At 43.8% G+C, this 19,532-nt stretch overlaps 2 protein-coding genes across 7 annotated transcripts in view; one reads left to right on the top strand and one right to left on the bottom strand.

Moving 5' to 3' along the window:
* PSIP1 (PC4 and SRSF1 interacting protein 1) overlaps nt 1-6,088 on the bottom strand; it is a 43,236-nt gene extending 37,148 nt beyond the window's left edge. For 3 of the 6 annotated variants that reach the window (XM_054178065.1, XM_054178069.1, XM_054178070.1), the window contains exons 1-4: nt 5,697-5,933; nt 5,292-5,475; nt 4,127-4,203; nt 532-670 (exon numbers count right to left, since the gene is read on the bottom strand). In XM_054178065.1, the coding sequence (XP_054034040.1) occupies nt 532-670; nt 4,127-4,203; nt 5,292-5,363 (288 nt within the window). In that variant the 5' untranslated portion in view covers nt 5,364-5,475; nt 5,697-5,933. Of the gene's footprint in view, nt 1-531; nt 671-4,126; nt 4,204-5,291; nt 5,476-5,696; nt 5,934-5,961 lie in introns of those variants that run through there. The other 3 variants (XM_054178066.1, XM_054178068.1, XM_054178067.1) reach the window with 3 other exon arrangements.
* Nucleotides 6,089-16,156: 10,068 nt separating this feature from the next.
* Nucleotides 16,157-19,532, top strand: part of CCDC171 (coiled-coil domain containing 171) — a 215,909-nt gene continuing 212,533 nt past the window's right edge. Inside the window, 2 exon segments of the mRNA XM_054178071.1 lie at nt 16,157-16,243; nt 19,193-19,364. Of these exon segments, the coding sequence (XP_054034046.1) occupies nt 19,255-19,364 (110 nt within the window). The 5' untranslated portion in view covers nt 16,157-16,243; nt 19,193-19,254.

The following is a 19,532-nucleotide window of genomic DNA, read 5'->3' as shown; positions in this document are numbered from 1 at the left end:
AGGGCCAGGGGGAGGAGAGGGGTAATAGAGATAATAGAATCTATTGGGATGTGTACATCCAGTGGCCTGGCACTTCACAATTTCAGAAATACAGGGCCTTGGTTGACACACAGAAAATACAGTGACTGAGATTCCAAACAACTACCACTTGTCAAGACTAGCTGTACAGTTACAAACAAAAATGCCTTAGGAATATATATTTCCAAGTACAGATAAGTAAGTAGACATAGAGCTATAAGTAAAACTTGATGTGTGCTCCAGGTGTTAAACTTCTAACCTTGTTCTTCAAAACCGTCCCTTGTGAGATCACTATAAGAAACAAATATTCACAAACACCACTCCCCATCTCCTTTATGCTATTACTAGAGATCAATTAAAATAAAATGCATGTAAAAAAAAAAAATTAAAAATGGGTCCAGCTTGCAGTTCAATGACAGCAAAAGTTCATTACCCTACAGCAGGGAAATAGATTGCCTTTTCTTCCCCACCAACAGTATAGCGATAAAGATTTGCAGACTCTGCACAACTTACCTGCTGATGAGAGAACTTCACTTTGGGATTATTGTCGATTTCCCACAAGCCTTCATTAAAACCCTTTCTTTTATTTGGTTTGCCATATTTATCTTTATTTTCAGAGTAAGGGAATATGTCCTTTGGTCCCAAAAATGCCCTTAAGGAAAGAAGGAACAACAACAACAACAAAAATTTAACATTCTAAACAGTCTTTTCAAAGAGGGAAGCACCAAATATTTTAGTATGTGAAATTCATTACTACTGCAATATCTAATTCTGCTACATAAGCATGTTTAGTCTTCTTAATTTTTGCCTTCAATGACCCAGGTTCTCCATTACTACCACCACACATATGGAGCCTTCCTTCCCAAGATGCTGATTGTCTGGGTGAGAAACAGCCCATACAGCATCTTAAAGACTGCAGCATCTTAAAAGACTGCAGCCAAAAGGACAACAAACTACTGTGACCAACTGAAAACTGAGTAACATGCAAACAAGCAGGAAGAGCAATTGCTTCCTTAGAAAAACACATTAGGCTTGAACGTTAAGAATAAAGCATTCTTGAATCCAGAAAATTTAAGCCAAGAGAACAATTTAAAGGAGTAGAAATGGCTCCAGGCTAACAAAAAGTCTTTCAAAGTTTTTAAAATTAAAAAAACATCTAATTGAAACACAAAGTTTAAGACTAATTTTTAGTGTATCAGACATAAAAAAGCAACATTTGACTGTGTTGACATCTTTGGACATGTGTGTGGACATCTTTGTAAGAATGCTATGCGATTCAGCTTTTCAGTTATGACAACAGAATCTCCTAACTTGATTTACCAAACTTAACAAAAAACCAAAAATCAAAACATTTTAAACTGTTCCTTAATTTTTCTTGCTTATTTTTTTTAAATGGAGGAAGTAATAAAAATAGGGTTTATTTAAAATACTGCTATAGGGGAGGTCTTAACACAGCCTGCATATCTTTGTCAGACAACACTCCTGCAGAGCACTATCTCTCCTGTAAGTTGTGCATAGCCTGTATATAGCCTAGAAGCTTTTCTCATATGTCAAAGTCATATTAACAACACTACTTGCTTTTCTAAATTAGGCTTGGGGAAACATGAGAACCAGCATTCTGCTGAAGAACATCAAGAACACTTTAATTCCTGCCCAGCTTTCATAATCTTTCAAGTCAGGATTTTGAAGTAGCAAGCTACATGCTGCTAACATAAAAACAGTATCGCTTGATGGTACATTCTTACCTTCACTCTGCGTCTAGACACAGCTTTGCCTGACAATGTGCTAAATCCATGTATTTGAAACGTTGGAGACACTTGCTTCCTAAAGGATTATCTCACAGAAAAGTTAAACAGATAGTCTAAGCTCCACTATTTTCTTCATCATCTTTAAAAGAGACCTTCTTGAGACTCACATCCTACTAAACAAAAGAGAACACATCACCTAGAAAGCTTAAACTTTTCCTACTCCAGCAGTACAACACTCACCTCTGCGCACAAAGTATTAAGTAAGCCATTGTGTCAGAATCGACTGCAAATCACCCGTTTCTTCACAAAAGGTGGTTAGAGAGGATTCAGCCACTGTGGGAAAAATGCATCTGTGCAAAGCCTACTTAACCATACTACAGGGATGGCAATGGAGCCAAAACATAGGAAACAAAGCTCCATCTTCCCCATCCTCTTAAGGGAAGATTCTTCCAAGGTCTGTAAACCTCTATTCATATCCTTCTGGCTTTGAAAAACACTACCTATCGGCTACTGTGAAGAGGACAAATAGCCTAATGGGTTCCTGCAGTCAAGTCCCCACGTGGCAAAAATAAAAAGGAACAAGAACACTAAATGAGAGGTTACCCTAAGGCATACAGTTCAGCAACTAGACTTCAGTGTGAGCTTTTGTTTTCCTGTGACCAACCAAATTTTGCAAAAAAGTTATTTACTGGTAAAACAGTTCCAAATAAAGCTTTTATTAAGGTAGTATTTACTGTATCGCCCTCTTTTAGGAAAGGATACTGTTGCTGAATTAAGATAGTATGGAAATAAACAAAACACACCTCAACCAAATTTCCAAAGTAAGATAGGCTGTATATGCACAGACTAACATGCTGATGTATTTCCTAACTGTTTGAAGCACAGTACAACTTTACCAATTTGATTTTAATTCCCATGAAAAAAGTACAGAAAAATCCTGATGGATCACTAAGTGACTTTTTACAGATACAAAATTGCATGCCATGGAATAGCATTCTCCTTTCTCACCTGATCTATTCCTTCTTATTGATACTTACAGGTATCTGCTTTAAGCAAAAACAGGTAAGATCAAGAAGCATTTGAGTTTCACCTATTATCACTCTAAGGAGCACAAAGTAAAGTGACATGCTTAAAGAACAAACTTCGAGAAACAGCTAGATTATTCTGTACTGTGCAATCTGCATGAAACAGACAACAAATTTCTCTATATTGTATGGATTTCTGAAACATAAAAACCCTGAACCTACAGCCTAACAAAACCCAGACTGAATTAGAACTTCATTTTGTAATAATGTCAAAGAGTGGCAAACAGCTATTTCAAATGTACCCATGTTATCTATCATAACTTAAAAAAATGAACAAGAATAAAACTTTATAACTTTTAACTGAATTCCAGGAACTCCATTCTCTGACAAACTAAAAAAAAAAAAGTAATTAAAAAAAAAACCACATCTCCCCGCCAGGGAAAGAACTTCTTACACAAAGAACCAAGTAAGAAGTAAGGTCAGAGAGAGTAGAGGATGCTTAATTCAGCACAATGTATGTCTTAACACAGCCTACTAAAAGACAGATGCAAAGTACCAGACTAAAACAATTAAAGGCAGAATTAAAACTCCACCATTATAAGTTTGGTTCTTTTTTAAAATACAAAGAAACAAATCAGACAACAAATGTAACACTGAATTTGAAGCCTTATAAATCCACACTAGGACAGCCAGCCATGCAATAACGCAATACGGTATCTTTCAAAAGACTGAACTGCATAAAGCTAGCATATTGACAATGAAATCTAGCAATGGAAAAAATAGTCCTTCAAAGCAAATGTTATAAAACTGCAAAACACTAGTACTGCCAAAATTACCCAAAGATGAGTATTTTCCAGGTTGAGAGCTACACAGCTAGCTGAACTTCCTCATTTTTCTCTCCATATCTCATAAAAACCCAACACTCACAACACCAAACCTGTCCAGAAAAAACCAACATGTGTCTGCTTCTCAAATTTTGCCTATCTCAGAAACACTGTTCTCAGCTTCCTTTCACTTTCTTTGAGAATATATTGTTGAGAATTTTGAGGATTGTAATTAAAGTTCAATACTGAGGAAGGAAAAAAACTTATCAGCCATACCACTGTGGGTAGGAATGTGTTTTTTCCTTCTGACAGGGGAAGTGTATGGTTATAAACTACCATTCCCTTGAATAACTTAAGCAAAAATGAGAGACGTATGTCTTGTCAAAATATTAATTTAGGAAGAATTTGGTCTGCTACTGGGTGCTATAGTTTACAACACAATACATTCAGATAAGCCATTAACTTCTTGTAACAGCATTCTACAAAGAAGCACGACCCTTAAATGACTTACGTCTCATGGGTGCCAAAAAAGAAAATAGGCATTTTATTCGTAGGAGGCTTTACTGCTCCATCAGGAACTTCATCCACCTAAGGAAAAGACAGATTACAATTCATGTCAAGTAATGGTTAACAACAGTCTAAGGGAAAAGAGTGTTAAACATTAAAACACCTACCCAAAACACTAGCTCTCAAGATCTTTTAACTGTTCAGAAGTAACAGCAGAATTAAAGTATTAGTATTATGAAATGACAACACTTCTCATGTTACAGCAACACTTTTCACGTGACTATTTTCTTTACAATGATATAATGTGATACGACTATAAAAAAAATAAAAATCTAACTCCATCTAAATACCACCTCTCCTTCAGCATAAGCCCTAGCAAGGCCTCCTACCCTTATGCTGAGCTCGTGAGTTGCCCAAGCCCAAATGTCAAGTGCCACAAAAAGGAAACGTCAATCAATTTTAAAAAAATAGAATACTTAAGCCACTATCTTAGCTAAACATTTCATAATTATTCTTTTGTCTACAGCCTCACAACCATCAAATGACTTACAGCAGTCACAGCACTTGCCATGCCTCTTCCAAGGGTGCAGGGAGAATGCAAAAAAGGACTGAACAACTTATCACATGCATGTAGCTCACTCTACAGAAAGCACTACAGGAATAGGTGACTTCAAAAGTGAAAAGTAAACTTGCCATAGCTCCACGTTCTTCCTTTTGTCAAAAAATGAGTAGTTATGTGGGAATATCGTATCTGTAGAGTTAGGTGCTTGCACACCTCCAGCGTCATGGTACCGTATAGCAGTCCTTATTTCTACAGGCCACGTTATGCAAATTAGGACAACTAACGACTACTGGAGTGGGCTACTCGTTACAGGAGAAGCGACTTTAGCGGAAAGTAACAACGAACCAGAGCACAGGACCTGCAATGTGCTTCAGGAGTTGCTTCCAACCAGGGGAGCACTACGGCGTCCCCCCTCGCACGACGCAGGGGGCTGAGGGCGCAACGTTGTTTAGCTCCGCTACTCTCCACAGGTGCCTCAAAGCACTTCTTGCAGGACAAAGCCCCAACTGAGGGAGGAGAGGCCGGGAGAGGCGGGTGCAGGGGGGCGTGGAGGACAGGTTCAGAGCAGGAGGGCGTTGCGGGCCGCGGGGGAGGAGGGGTGCCTTACCCTGGCTGGCCAATGGGGATAACCCTTCATCTTGGCAAAGATCAAGTCTCCGGGTTTGAAATCTCGGCTCATGTTTTCTCACCGACGTGACGCCTGTTGCCGCCAAGGGAATTGGGCCGAGGGGAGGGGTCTGCACCTCCAGCCCCTGCCACCGAGGCGCTGCCAGCTGCCCGAGGTTCCGCTGCTGGGATACAAACACCGGGGCAGGGAAGCAAAGATAAGGGTAACACAGAAGCGGACATCAACAGCGCGCTCCGCATGGGAGGCCGGCCCCTCGATCGGCAGACGGGGGACACCGCACAGCGCCCGCGACTCACCCCCACAAAAAGTCCCTCGGGGAGCCCAACGACCGCGCCCGCAGCCCCCACCCGCAGCGCGCTGGCAGCACCGACGCCACATACATACCCACGCGGGCCGGGGTGGGCCGCACGCAGCCTGGAGCGCCTGCCCGCCGCTCGATCGCCCGTCCCCGCGCACAAGCGGTTCGGCGAGGCTTGCCGCGGCCGAAGCTGCCCCTTCCCCAGACGATACGGCTCCCACCACACGGACGCGCAGCCCGCCCCCTCACATTAGGCGCGGAAGCGAAGCTCCGCCCGTCCGCCTTCCCCCCTGCCGCCTCAGCGGTCTAGCGCCCCGCTACCCACCGCGCTGGCACTCGGCCCACACCCACCTCCGCCTGCAGCAGCAGCCGCCACCGCGGGAGATACGGCCGCGCTCCCTCCTCCCGCCAGGCGGGGTGGTACCACCGGGCACGCTGCAACCGGGCGGCAGGGGAGGTAGGGATATGCGGGGGGTTGCCCTGCTGAAAAATAGACGGTTCAGCTCTCGCCTCCGTGTCTTAGCGTAAACGGGGGCAGCTATGAAAACAAGTCGCTTGCTCAACCGCCCGGAGGTATAGAGGAATTAAGAAAGCGAGCGAGCCTCATTCACCCGCTCTCCCCCCAGCCGTGGCCGTGGCTCATTCCTCCTTCCCCGGGGGCGGAGCGGCCGCTGCACTGGAGGGGGAAGGGGAAGGGGAGGGGGAGCAAGGGCGAGGGAGGAGGAGGAGGAGGAGGAGGGCCAGCGCTGCGCCGCCCCGCCCCGCGAGTCGCCCCTTAGTGGAAGTGGCGGCGGGGGGGCGGGGTGAGCTCAGCGAGGCGCACAGTGGAGAGGTGCTGCGTTTTTTGTCCCTTCCCCGACAACAGTATGCTCGGCGTTGGGCGTGCGACCTATAATTCACCCGGTGCTCCCGTACGAGCGAGGCGAACTTTGTCGGGTCACGCTGGTGGCAGCGTAGGTGGCTCTCGCCCGCCGCGACCAGCCCAGTAGCAGGTCTGGCTCCAGCCTGTGCGCCACTTTGGTCGCAGCTACTGGCCTCACAGTCTGCGGCCTTTTGCTGGGCCCCTTTCCAAGCCTTGACCGTGGCGCCATTCACAGGCCGGCAGTAGCCAGTAGTCACCACCCTCCGTGTAAAACGAAGGACTCTTGTTTCTCGCACCCCACAAGCCCTGTCACAGAGGCCTCCTTTCTGATCCTGTAATGCCGGTGGCCCTAAAGCTGTGTACTCTTCACCTAGTTAGGTCTTGACGCGTCCCAGCATCTAGCCACCACTTTCTGAAGTCTATGGACCTCTATCTTGCAACTTAGTTGCCATTAACTCCTTTTTGAGGATTTTTTGGGGACGTTGTGATGAACAGAAAATTCTCATTAACAGAATAACCAAGTGGATAAGAATTTTCCTCGTTAGCTGAATGCTGGAATGCAGGGAGGGGGAGAGGAGTTGGCAGACAGCCTCTGCATAGATAAGGAATAGCAGGATTTTTAGTGATTTACTTCTGTTAGTCCTAGACAAGATGGTTTTTGTATTAGATAATGGACACCTGGACTTTTCTGCAAAATGTTGACATACCTCTGTCATGACAAATAGACAACTTTTTGTATAAAGGTTTGCCCAAAACTGTCTGAAGACACACAGGCCTTTTGAAATGATTCTACCTGTGTCCGGCGCTGAAATAGAAGCATAATACAAGAAACTTGCTGAGTCTCTTGTGTATCTTTCTCTAAGTCAGTTGGTTGATTGATTGTTTTTAGTGAATTGTAGTTAATTCAGACTTTGTGCTACTCTCCTGGCTTGTTCACCTGTTAGTATGAATCTCGCTCCTCTCCCAGCTGTTCAGCCAATGTGCCCTTCTCTCTCTGCCAGTCGTATAGTCTCTTTTCCAGAGTGCATCAAGCACCTCCAGCCTCCCCATGCTTCCTCCCCCTCCCCCCCAAATACCAAACACCTTTTTCAAATAGAAGATACCAGATACATATTTTAACTCAACAACTTCTCCCTGCCTGCTTGTCCCTTTGGATCAAAAATTTACTGGCCTGTCAGCTCTCAGCTTGCTTTGGCCATATCTGATAGTCTCACACAGCACCACCTGCAAGTCACTCTACCATCTGTTTGTGCTAATGTGGATGCCAAAACCAGCAAAAAATCTAAGTGCAGTGCTATAAAAAGTGTTTTCTTATGCAATAACACTGTCTTACAAGAACAGACCTAAATATTTGGTACTTGAGTGCTGATGCAACCTGAGCCTCAAACACAGAGACATACCAGGTTCTGAGAACCCCCATGGACAAAGGTGTCTGTAGAACCCAGTTGCATTCTTTATTGAATACAAACAGCAATGGCAATGTGGGAAAGGAGTTTAACTTTTTAATAAATTAGAGAAAATTAAAGAAGGAAAACAGAGGACAGAATAAACAAAAAGGAACAATGTCACCACTAGCAGTATGCAGCCTAGTCTTAAATACGGGGTTCAAACCTGGTGGGGCACCCATTTGGCTACTTTTGCTTCTTTTATAGTCTCCTGTCCCTCAGGGCCCTTCCCCTCAGTAGAGTTTGCTAGGTATGCAGACTATCTTTACCTGGAAGGTTCCTGAAATGGGCCTAGGGTTGTAGGGGGACTCAGGGGTTAGCTTACTCTCCCTGCTGCCATGGTTGCAGCATGACCTTTTGGCATGCACGTGCGCCTCTTGTCCTGGGCTGGAGCAGCAGTGTGCCCAGGTGGCCAAGAAGGCAAATGGCATCCTGGCCTGTATCAGGAATAGTGTGGCCAGCAGGAGCAGGGAAGTCCTTCTGCCCTGTACTCAGAACTGGTTAGGCCACACCTTGAGTACTGTGTCCAGTTCTGGGCCCCTCAGTTTAGGAAAAATGTTGAGTTGCTGGAATGTGTCCAGAGAAGGGCAACAAAGCTGGTGATGGATTTGAAGTACAAGCCCTGTGTGGAGAGGCTGAGGGAGCTGGGGTTGCTTAGCCTGGAGAAGAGGATGCTCAGAGGAGACCTTATTGTTGTATACAACTGCCTGAAGGGAGATTGTAGCCAGGTGGGGGTTGGTCTCTTCTCCCAGGCAACCAGCAACAGAACAAGAAGACACAGTCTCAAGCTGCGCTAGGGGAGGTTTAGGCTGGATGTTAGGAAGAAATTCTTCAAAGAAAGAGTGATTGGCCATTAGAATGTGCTGCCCAGGGAGGTGGTGGAGTCACCATCACTGAAGGTGTTTAGGAAGAGACTGGATGGGGCGTGATTAGATAGTGTTGGATGATAGGTTGGACTTGATGATCTTGAAGGTCTTTTTCCAACCTGGTTAATTCTACTGTACAAAGAAATTCTACTGTACAGGGCAGCTGCAGCAGACAGGACACTTCCTTGCCTTCACAGGTCTTGCCACCTCTTGCTGCTCACCAGCCTTGCAAAAACGGTGTCTTTAAAGCATACTCTTTAGGTTTAGGCTATGACAATTGCTTATCCTTGGCATTGGGCCTGATGCACAAGTTCTACAGCCTAGTTTTCTGCCAGCTGCCCTGCATGCTGGTTGCACACACATTTAAGTCCTAGTGAGAATAATCATCTTACTGCTTTCATTTTGCATCCTACAGTTCAAATCAGACCCAAAACATCCACTGTAGCTGCCACAGAGCAAGTAGTGTTTTGTTCAATACTCCTCATGCAAAATGGCAATTTATGTGTCAACTGCAAAACAAACTGGAGTTTTCCAATTCTTAAACCAGCCAAATTTCTTTGATTTTATTGCATGTGGTGAAGCTCATATGCATGTCATAAATATCAAGTTTCTATAGGGTTAGACGGGAGATCATCAGAAAAAGAAAATTATAAGTGTATTAGACAGGAAAAAGCTTTCTTCCTATTCACAAATGGATGACCATTTGGGTAGGAATTTCATCTGCATTGCCATATATATAAGTCTTTATTTTGCTGCACTGAATTATTCCTATTTCAGCAATGCATAAAGTTTCATATTTTTCCCTGAATCAGAAAGTGCTGAGTACTACAAAAACTGTGTATTAATATTTGCCATGTGGGAACTGGCAATCTGCAGGGATTCTGTTAGCTAAGTCATTACTCTGCTTAATCATAGAACTACATTTGTCTTACATATCAGATTAAATTAATATTTTAGTTTTGAAGCAATGCTTATGGTATCTCTCGAGAACATTCCAATTTCCTCATCTTTTGGAAACAGCGCTCTGAATCTGACATTTCTCAGGAGAAAGAAAGTATGCACCTTATATTGAAGTCAGTGAGAAGCAACTGAAAATATTTAATTTTTGTCCTAACTAAGGAAGCAACTCAAGGTGACTTGTTTTCATACAAGTGTTCTCAAAAGGGACTCATGTGAAGGTAACAAGGGAAAAAGGTAACAATTTACAGTAAGAAATAAAATTGTTTGAAGAAGTTATATTTTATGTGTAAGCTGGTTCAATTGTACATGTTAAGTAGACCTAAGACTGAAGACAAACTGCTCAGGTACAGATACAAAAAAGGGGAAAGTGTATTTTGCAATCCAGACATTGTACTTGAAAGAGAGTAACATGCCATACTGATGCTATTAAACTTTAAGAATCGTATCAGCATTTTTTTAGCAAATGGAATCCATACAGCTTCAGCCAGACCTGCCACTTGAGGCTTGAGTGCAAGATCAGTATACTGACACACATTAAGTCATTACAGGGCACAAGTGAACTTTGGAGGTGAAAACCATTTCTTCCTGTGCAGCGTTATATGTCTTGAGTTTGCCTCTTTGAAACAGCCATTTCAACTGACTTCCTGCAGGTGTGGGGTAGGCCACATTGCAATGAAGCACACTGGTATCCTGTCTGCAAGTAAAGCTGCTGATTCTTGCTCTGCTAATGACAGATCCATCGTGAAGCAAGTTGGTCTCCTCAACTCTTTCCTGAACATCCAGCACTCTTTCTAAACATATAATAGATCTCTCTGAAAAATAAGAAATAAGTTACTGTTGAATTCCAAGTGTGATACCAGTCTGTTTTGTTTCCACCTTTCTAGAAAAACCTCAATCTATCCTGAATGTATCTAGATTTTAGATAAATATTCCTTGAACTGTGAAGAAATGCCTCAGGGTGTATATATGAGATGTATTTTTCAGTGTGGGAGGAGGTATTTGTTTAGCTACATGCATGCCACAGCAGTATTATGTCTAAAGTAATTTTTGTCATTCAAGGTAAAACTGATACATGTGCTACTTCAGGCAGGTAAACTATATTATTGGTCCAGTATTTTGGAGGTTATTATGGTGCCAAAAGCTACCAGAAGATGTAGATACAGTGTTAAATCTTTATGATTCCTTCCATATTATCCCATAATTTACGTGTTTTCATTAACTAATGTAATTTTTCATCATATTCAATTTTTGACTACTCATCAGACAACTACACTTGCTCACTGTTGTATTTCACTATTGCATTTTTCATAGGCAAACCATGCCATGCTGTTACTAGAAGAACTGCAACATAATTTTCAAATTTTATGCACCTGGTCAAACAACTTTAATTTGGCACAAGGCATTGAAAATAACTGCATGATGCAGAAGTAGCAAAACCACAGCTAAAAGGCAATTTTACAGATGAAGTCACAAACTAGAAATGAAGTTTTGAGACTTCAGAGGGCATAAAATACTGTGCAGCTTTTAGTCTCTTGCAGTTAAAACTTCAGCCTGTACCTTGAAGGCTATCAGTTTGTCTTCATTTTAGTTTTGCTGGGATAGAATCATAGAGTCAGTTTTGTATATAGGAATGACACATTTTTAAGAAGATTGCAGCACCCAGTTGAGTGAGAACAAAGTTGATACGGCACTCTATTTTCATTTGTGGCCAGCTACGGTATGTGGGGTCTCCATAGCAGCCAAGGTCTTCAGCAGTTTAGAGTTAGCCAAATGCTAAAGCTAGAAGGACCAAATGCTAGGGCAGCTGACAAAAGTGGGTAATAGAAGTACTCGATACCATAAGCAGCACACTCACTATAAACTGGTAAGTTTGTGCCTTTCCCCAATGGCCACCATGCCTGAAGGGTTTTTGCCTTTCTTCTGCTGAGGCATACTCTCCTCTTTGGTGTGCCCATCATGCCTTCGCTGGAGCTGTGGTTTTCACAGTACTTGACATTGTGTTCACTGCTGAGAGTGCACAGCTCACAACCACTACATGGGCTGAGAATAACTTTGTGTACCCTGTATTATTAGTAGCATTAGTGTTCTGCACATGGGCCAGAACAGCCCCATGCAGCACTACAGGCTGGGGTCAGAGTGGCTGGAGAGCGGCCAGGCAGAGAGGGACCTGGGGGTACTGGTTGACAGCTGGCTGAACATGAGCCTGCAGTGTGCCCAGGTGGCCAAGAAGGCCAATGGCATCCTGGCCTGCATCAGGAACAGTGTGGCCAGCAGGAGCAGGGAGGTCATTCTACCCCTGTACACTGCACTGATTAGGCCACACCTGGAGTACTGTGTCCAATTCTGGGCCCCTCAGTTTAGGAAAAATGTTGAGTTGCTGAAATGTGTCCAGAGAAGGGCAACAAAGTTGGTGAGGGGATTGGAGCGCAAGCCCTATGAGGAGAGGCTGAGGGAGCTGGGGTTGCTTAGCCTGGAGAAGAGGAGGCTCAGGGGAGAACTCATTGCTGTCTACAACTACCTGAAGGGAGGTTGTAGCCAGGTGGGGGCTGGTCTCTTCTCCCAGGCAACCAGCACCAGAAGAGGAGGACACAGTCTCAAGCTGTGCCAGGTGAGGTTTAGACTGGATGTTAGGAGGAAATTCTTCATAGAGAAAGTGATTGGCCATTGGAATGGGCTCCCCGGGGAGGTGGTGGAGTCACCATCACTGAAGGTGTTTAGGAAGAGATTGGATGGGGTGCTTGGTGCCATGGTTTAGTTGATTAGATGGTGTTGGATGATAGGTTGGATGCAATGATCTTGAAGGTCTCTTCCAACCTGGTCTATTCTATTCTATTCTATTCCATGCCATTCTATTAATACCACGTATTAAAATATTATTTTATTTAATTAAATCTATCTTTTTTCAATCCATGGATCTCCTTTCCTTTCCTTGATTCCCCTTCCTAGGCAGGTGTTGTTGGGTGACAGAACAACTGGCTAAACAGACACTGTATCAGGTTATACTTTACCACACATCTCAGAAAATCTTAGGCAAAAGTGGCAATTTTTGAGGTGAAAAGTAACATGAAGCAACTTTGGAAAGAAAAGTAATAGAGCACCTTAAATGCTATGGCAGTGCTTGAAATCACGAAGTCAGCCAAGATGACCTGTACAGCAATTGGCTGTACTTTGAATTCAGTATGAATGCTTTCCTGACTGAGGACCATCTGCAGCTCTGTGGTTAATATAAGCTGATTTTAGCTTCATAAATAACTATCTTCAGTGTAATTTTGCTCATATTGGGGAATTCCAACTACAAGAAAAATCCTGATGATTTTATGGACTTCTGAAAATATACAGAAATATATATAAACTGTATTTTGAATTGCTAAAAGTATTTCTCTGTAGATTTTCTGATCTTATGAAATCGAAAGCTTTAGATTAAAACAAAGTTTAAGACTTCATTCTGATTTTTTCCAGTTGTTGCATTCAGATGAAAGAGTCACACCAAAGCTGGAAAGAGGTATACCAGGCTGAATACAACCTGGAAAACCTGAGAAAACCTGAGAATAAAGTGATGCAGCACAGATCCCCCGGCAAGAAAACAGTACTTCCATTAGCAGCACTACAGTGCATGCAGTCTGTCAGACAGGTGGTCTGTGGCATATCCTCTGGTGAAGAACAGTAACACCTTACACAACTTGGAGACTTGTAGAAGCTTGCTGGGATTTTATATATCCAATCTTCATGTGTCTCCACCTATGCTATTACTCAAAATCAATATTGATTACAGTTAAATTATGGAATAGCTTCTATAGAAAAGGATAATAGAATTTCCTGCAGAACCATAGAATCATAGAATGATTTGGGTTGGAAGGGATCTTAAAGGTCATCTAGTTCCTAACCCCCTGCTGTGGGTAGGAACACTTCCCACTAGACCAAATTGTTCAAGGCCCCATCCAACCTAGTTTTGAATTCTTCCAGGGTAGGAGCCTTCACAGCTTCTCTGGAGAACCTGTTCCAGTGTCTCACCCTGCTCATGATGAAAGAGTCTCTTCCTGTGTCAAAATCTAAATCTATTTTTTTTCCATTTTCAAATTAACTCTTGCCCTGTCACAACATGCCTTTGTAAAAAGTGCCTCTGCAGCTGTCCTGTAGGCCCCCTTCAAATACTGGAAGGCTGCAATAAGGTCTGCCTGGACCCTTCTCTTCTCCAGGTTGAGCAATACCAACTCTCTTGCCTGTTTTCATAGAGGTGCTGCAGCCATCTGGTCATCTTTGTGGCCCTCCTCTGGACCTACTCTAACAGTTTGATGCCTTTCTTGTGTTGATGGCTCCAGAGCTGGACACAGTACTCCAGGTGGGGTCTCATATGAGCAGAGCAGAGAGGAAGAATCATCTCCCTTGACCTGCTGGCCATGCTTCTTTTGATGAATCTAGGGCATGGTTTGCTTTCTGGGTTGCAAGTGCACATTACTGACTGATGTTGAACTTCATAGAATCATAGAATGGCCTGGGTTGGAAGGGACCTCCAAAGGTCATCTAGTCAAACTACCTCTGCAGTAAGGAGGGTCATCCTCAACTGCATTAGGCTGCCCAGAATCCTGTCCTTCAGGGACAGGGTCACAACTACTTCCCTGGTCAATCTATTCCAGTGTTCCACTACCTTCATGGTAAAGAACTTGTTCCTAACATCCCATCTAAATCTACTCTTCCCTAGTTTGAAACCATTGCCCCTCTTCTCATCACTACAGGCCTTTGTAAACAGTCTTTCTCCATCCTTCTTGTAGACTTCAGGTAAAACTTCTCATCAGCCAGCACCCCCAAGTCCTTCTCCTCAGGACTTCTCTCTACCCATTCTCCAACCAGCCTGTGTTTGTGCCTGGGATTGCCCTGACCCAGGTGCAGGACCTTGTCTCAGTCCAGAGAGGGAAAGAGAATCAGTTCTTTTGAATATTCTCATGTTATGAAATTAGAGGCACAAATGAGGCAAAAATATCAACAGTGAGGTTATTTGTTACACAAATAAAGTGGATGGATCAGAAGGAGAGAGAGAAACAACTAGAGAGTGAGAGAGAGAAGAGGGAGAGAGAAGAGGAAAGGAATTGTATTACCACACCCCTCAGCCCCCAAGACAGTTTGGGTCTGTGGAGGAAGGCTGCTGCAGCTTTGGCATGGAGATATTGTCCTTGCTGGCTGTGCTGTCCTCTCAGCATCCTCTTCAGCTCCATGAGTTGTAGCAGGTGGAACTTAGGACACAGAGAGAGGGTTCCTCTTGGTCTGCTTCTTCCAGACTCCATGGTGATGTCTCTGTAATTTTTCTCTCCTGGTGTTCTCTCCATTTTTCTTCAGAGCAGTATTGCCCTGTCTTTTCTTGTGTTTTCCTTCTTTGCAGCATTGTCCTGGTCTTTTCCTTCTCCTGAGCCAGTAGTTGCTCAGATCTTTTATACATGTTTTACATTTTATACATTTTTTAAGGTATGTATATTCCAGAGAATATCGATAGCAGTGGCCTCTACCCATTGTTTCCAGAGCAGCTGCAGTCTGGTGAGCAATGTCCAAGTATCAATCTGGCATTCATCTTAGCTGGTAAATTTAATTTTCTATACACGTACTTCCTGTGATCTATTTTAGAGATTCAGTACTCCTGAAACATGCCTGGGATTACTCAGTTGCAAACATAGCCACATGCCACAACCTCTGTGAAGAAGGGCACAGCCACCCTTCTGTCCATGCTACTAACAGCCCGATGATGTTCACAGGGGTGACTTCTGGTGAGCCAATGTGGAGCTGCTGCAGGTGCACCATGCCACATGTGCCCAACAGGGAGCCAAGCAGCCTGTTTGGGGGCAACCGGCGTTGGCTGAGGAGGTTTGCGTGCAACACAATGTCTCGGGCGGCCCTGAATCTACTCCTGCATTGGAAGAGGCGCAAGTCCTTAAAAAGAGGGAAAGCGGGCAGCATAAAATGCGAGAGTGTCGCACCTCCCAGCCCGGCCTCCCCAGCAGTGCTGTCCACGCAGGCTACCGGCGCAACAGCGCGGGAATCATGCCTCCACTTCCGAGAAATCTGGAACAATCACTTGCCGGCGGGGCTGAGAGACGGTTGCTTGGGCCCCGGGCCTCCGGGTGCCCTTCCTGCCCTGCTACACGGCTGGCAAGAGCAACCCTCAGGCCCCCGCCCCGGAAGGCAGGAGTGAAGCGAAGCTCCGACGCGGGAGCCCGAAGCAACGCGCAGCGGCCGCTGGACCACTCCTCCCCCACTTCCGCTCCCTCCCTGCTCCCCTCTCCCTGTCCTGCGCGTGCGCGGCACCCCGCCCGCCACTGCCGCGCGGCTGCGTTGCCGTTGCCATGGCTGTTCGCGCTCTCTGCCGCGCGCCGCTATCCTGGCGTGGGCGGAGCCGTGGCCCAACAGCCTTAGCCGGAAGCCGCCGTTGAAGGCGCGGAGCGCTGTGGGGTGGAGCGTGATCGCGTCCTGCCATTTGGGCCCTAGCGACCGCGCGGCTAGCCGGCGGCGCAGAGGTGGGATGCGGCCGGAGGCGAGTTGGTGGTTGGGTTTTGGAGGGACGGGCGCCTCACACGCAGCTTGGGAGTGCTACTGCCGTGTCCGGCGTCTTTGGGGGCCGCCTGTTGCGGCGGCTCGGCACTTCGTCGCTCTTGACCTGCCGACGGCTGCCGTAGCACGGTGCCCAGGCGGCGGGGGGACCGTGGGCTGTACTGCCCGCCGCCAGCGGGCTGGGGGCACTCTGTCGTCGGCGTCCGGCCGTGGCGATGGGGCTTCGAGCCGGTTCTTCGCCAGCGGCGGTGCCTGCGCAGCTACTTGGTACTGTGAGGCGTGCTGAAGGCGTCCGGAGCACCCGCTGGTGCTGCCCCTGCAGCCAGCAGCACGTCGCCTTTCCCTTCGGCATGTCATATACTCCGTTTGGGCTACCCACACAGCGCGCGCTTGCGCTTAAGCAGCGTCCATGCTGTTGCTTTGATTTTTAGCTTACAGAAAATTTTTAGTCTTAATGAAAACGTAGTGATTTTCTTTTCCAGCTGAATCAGGTGCTGGTGAGTTTTTGTAAGTTCCAGTGCCGATATATTTCAGTTATGCCTGGCTTTGTATGTTTTGAAGTGAGGGATTGTGGAATCATGGTTAAATTTATGTTGAATACTCTTAGTCATAGAATGGTTTGGTCGGATCCTGGAAGATAATCGAACCCAACCTTTCCTGCAGTGGTATCTTGCAACTAGATCGAGTTGCATAGAGGTCTGTCCAACCTGGCCTTGAGCCTTTACAATCGTGGGGCATCCACAGACTCTCTGACCAGCCTTGTTCCATTGCCTTCAGCACCCTCACATTAAAGCATGTGTTGCTTCTAACCAGTCTTTATCCATGGTCTTGTTAAAATTAGTTAAGTGTATTCAGAAATTAATGAGGAGGATATGACACAAGTTTTGTGGGCAGTAGCCATAAAGTGTATTGAATCCTCAACACATCTTACCCTATTTGGTTTAATTATAGGGCTTCTACAAGTCACCTGAGTACTTTTTTGTGTAAGTGTATCCATTTATATGCTGATAATTCAGATATTAATGGAATTTTGCATATTCAAAATACTCGCATTCCAGAAAAACTTTGATTTTTTTTTCCCTATGTGATTTTTAGAGCAATTTCAGGAAGTTGTTTTAAAACTGCAGAATGATGCAGATGTGAGAGTCTCAAAACACAGTCAAAGTGTACAAAGGTTTATTTCACTGCACTTATTAGTTGTTGGTTTGAGTTACTGAATTTTGTTGGGGAGGTGAATCAGATTTCTGAGAAAGTCTTAAACATGATTTTTTTTTCCCCCCTCTACTATTCCATAAGAGATTTTGGCATGGGTTGCAATAAAGCTTAGAAATGTGGTATGAGGAACCAATTTCTCAGTGTTCAAGATCCATTTTGATGTGAGAATTTGGCATGACTGGTGGTTTCCCATGGCCTGATAACACTTTAAAAAAATTCCAGACAATTGATCTTTGACTGTAACACTAGATATTGTCAGGATTGTTTTTCCCTCATGTAATATTGGGGTTTTTAGCTTTTAAGTTACTAGTAATTTTGTTGGCTTTAGCATGTGCCTAGCAGTTTTACTACAGACTGGTCTATACATTGCAAATGAGGTTCTCAGCTGTTTCCTTGGTTGAGATGGGAGGAAAACCATCAGCTGTGCGATAGTTACTGTGTTTTGGGGCTTATGAATATATGTACCAAGTTGTATTCTGATGGGTAGATCTTAGAAATGATAGGTTTAGGTATTCTTTATTAATAAACTGAAGCAAACTGTAATACTGGTGTATTTTTCTTTGTGTATTACTCCACTTGATGTTGAAGATACTTTGGAGTAACTGTATTTGAATATAAAGCTGTATGATACCCCTGGGCACCAGCTGCTGTGCTTAAAAAAAACAAAACATCCCCCAAAACCACAGATAAACCAAATATTTAGAAATAATAGGCTTATTCTTGCTGCTTGTTCTGTTAGAATTACAAGTTGAGGCATAAATGCATTTTTTCTTTTCCATATTTCTAGTGCAGATTATTAGTTACTGGAATGATCAAAATCAGTTTATAGTTAATATATTATACCAAGTACTTCTGTGTTCAATCCGACAGAAGTAGATTGTGGGAAGCGTGGCTCTGAGTCAACGATGGTAAAGATGGAGTCCAGGCTGTTTTCTTGGTTTTGGACTAAAGTATAAATATCTACCTGCTGTGCAGTTCAAAAGTAAATCTTTGTAGATCATTTATCTTGGCTGTTGAATACAGCTTACTCTTTGTATTACCTTCCTTAAATAATGGAAAGCACTCATAAATGAGTTAGATACTCAACTTCAAGTAAGTCTTAGAATTTTTTTAAGGTTATGTTACAAATTGTTATTGATTTCTTTATATCAGTGCCACTAAATCCATTCTGTTTAAGATGAATTATGGTTAAATTTAATACTCCTCTTGTATACCCCTTAATATTAGTGCTGTATCTAACACAATAAAAATACATTGAAATTGAATTCCAGATCTATGAAACATGTAGAAGGTTCGTATGTTAACGCTGTTACTTTCACCGCAAGCCGTGGGTACTGACTGAACTGAAAATACATAGTACATGCATTTATATCCCTTAGAATTATTTTGATGAGACATGGAGAATGTAGGGAAACAATTTACAGAAACATTTTGTATTGACATCCTTCTGAAAGCCCTTGCTGTGGATATACAATTTTAATTTTTTTGTTCCATTTGCGTTATTCAGGCTTAGAGTATTAACAGCACAATTCTTTGCTGAATAAAACTTGTGTCAAGTTACAGGTGGTGGTGATTCTTCACCGGACATAGGAGTAACACAGAATAACCACGAGTTAGCAAATGATTCTTTTATTATGTTGCCAGGTAAATGACAATGTGTCTTTTACAGGTTTTAATGTATGACAATGTGTCTTTTACAGGTTTTAATGTTTTTGTGGTATGGAAGAGAGTAGTCTTTGAAGCTTGTCCAGTAAAAGTATATATGATTGAAGATGATGTTCATTCTCCAGAATTTAGAAACTTAGAAAGCTGCATATCAGATGTTATGAGTTTGTCATCTCCAGTCAGTTGTGCTGTCATGGAAGATAACTGGTGAGCTCCACTTCTGTATTTTTAAGTCTAGTGATGTGGTTCATGTTTTTGTGGGTGGTGGGTTGTTTGGTTTTTTCATCCCTGAAATTAGGAATTCAGACTGAAGAAGAACCAAATGTGGTGTGATATATGCAAGCTGTGGTGTATCAATATAGCCATTGAATAAAA

The sequence above is a fragment of the Dryobates pubescens genome, chromosome Z (assembly GCF_014839835.1).
Source record: "Dryobates pubescens isolate bDryPub1 chromosome Z, bDryPub1.pri, whole genome shotgun sequence".
Lineage (NCBI taxonomy): Eukaryota > Metazoa > Chordata > Aves > Piciformes > Picidae > Dryobates > Dryobates pubescens.
The sequence above is the reverse complement of the archived record's forward strand: the minus strand, read 5'-3'. Positions and strand labels throughout refer to the sequence as shown.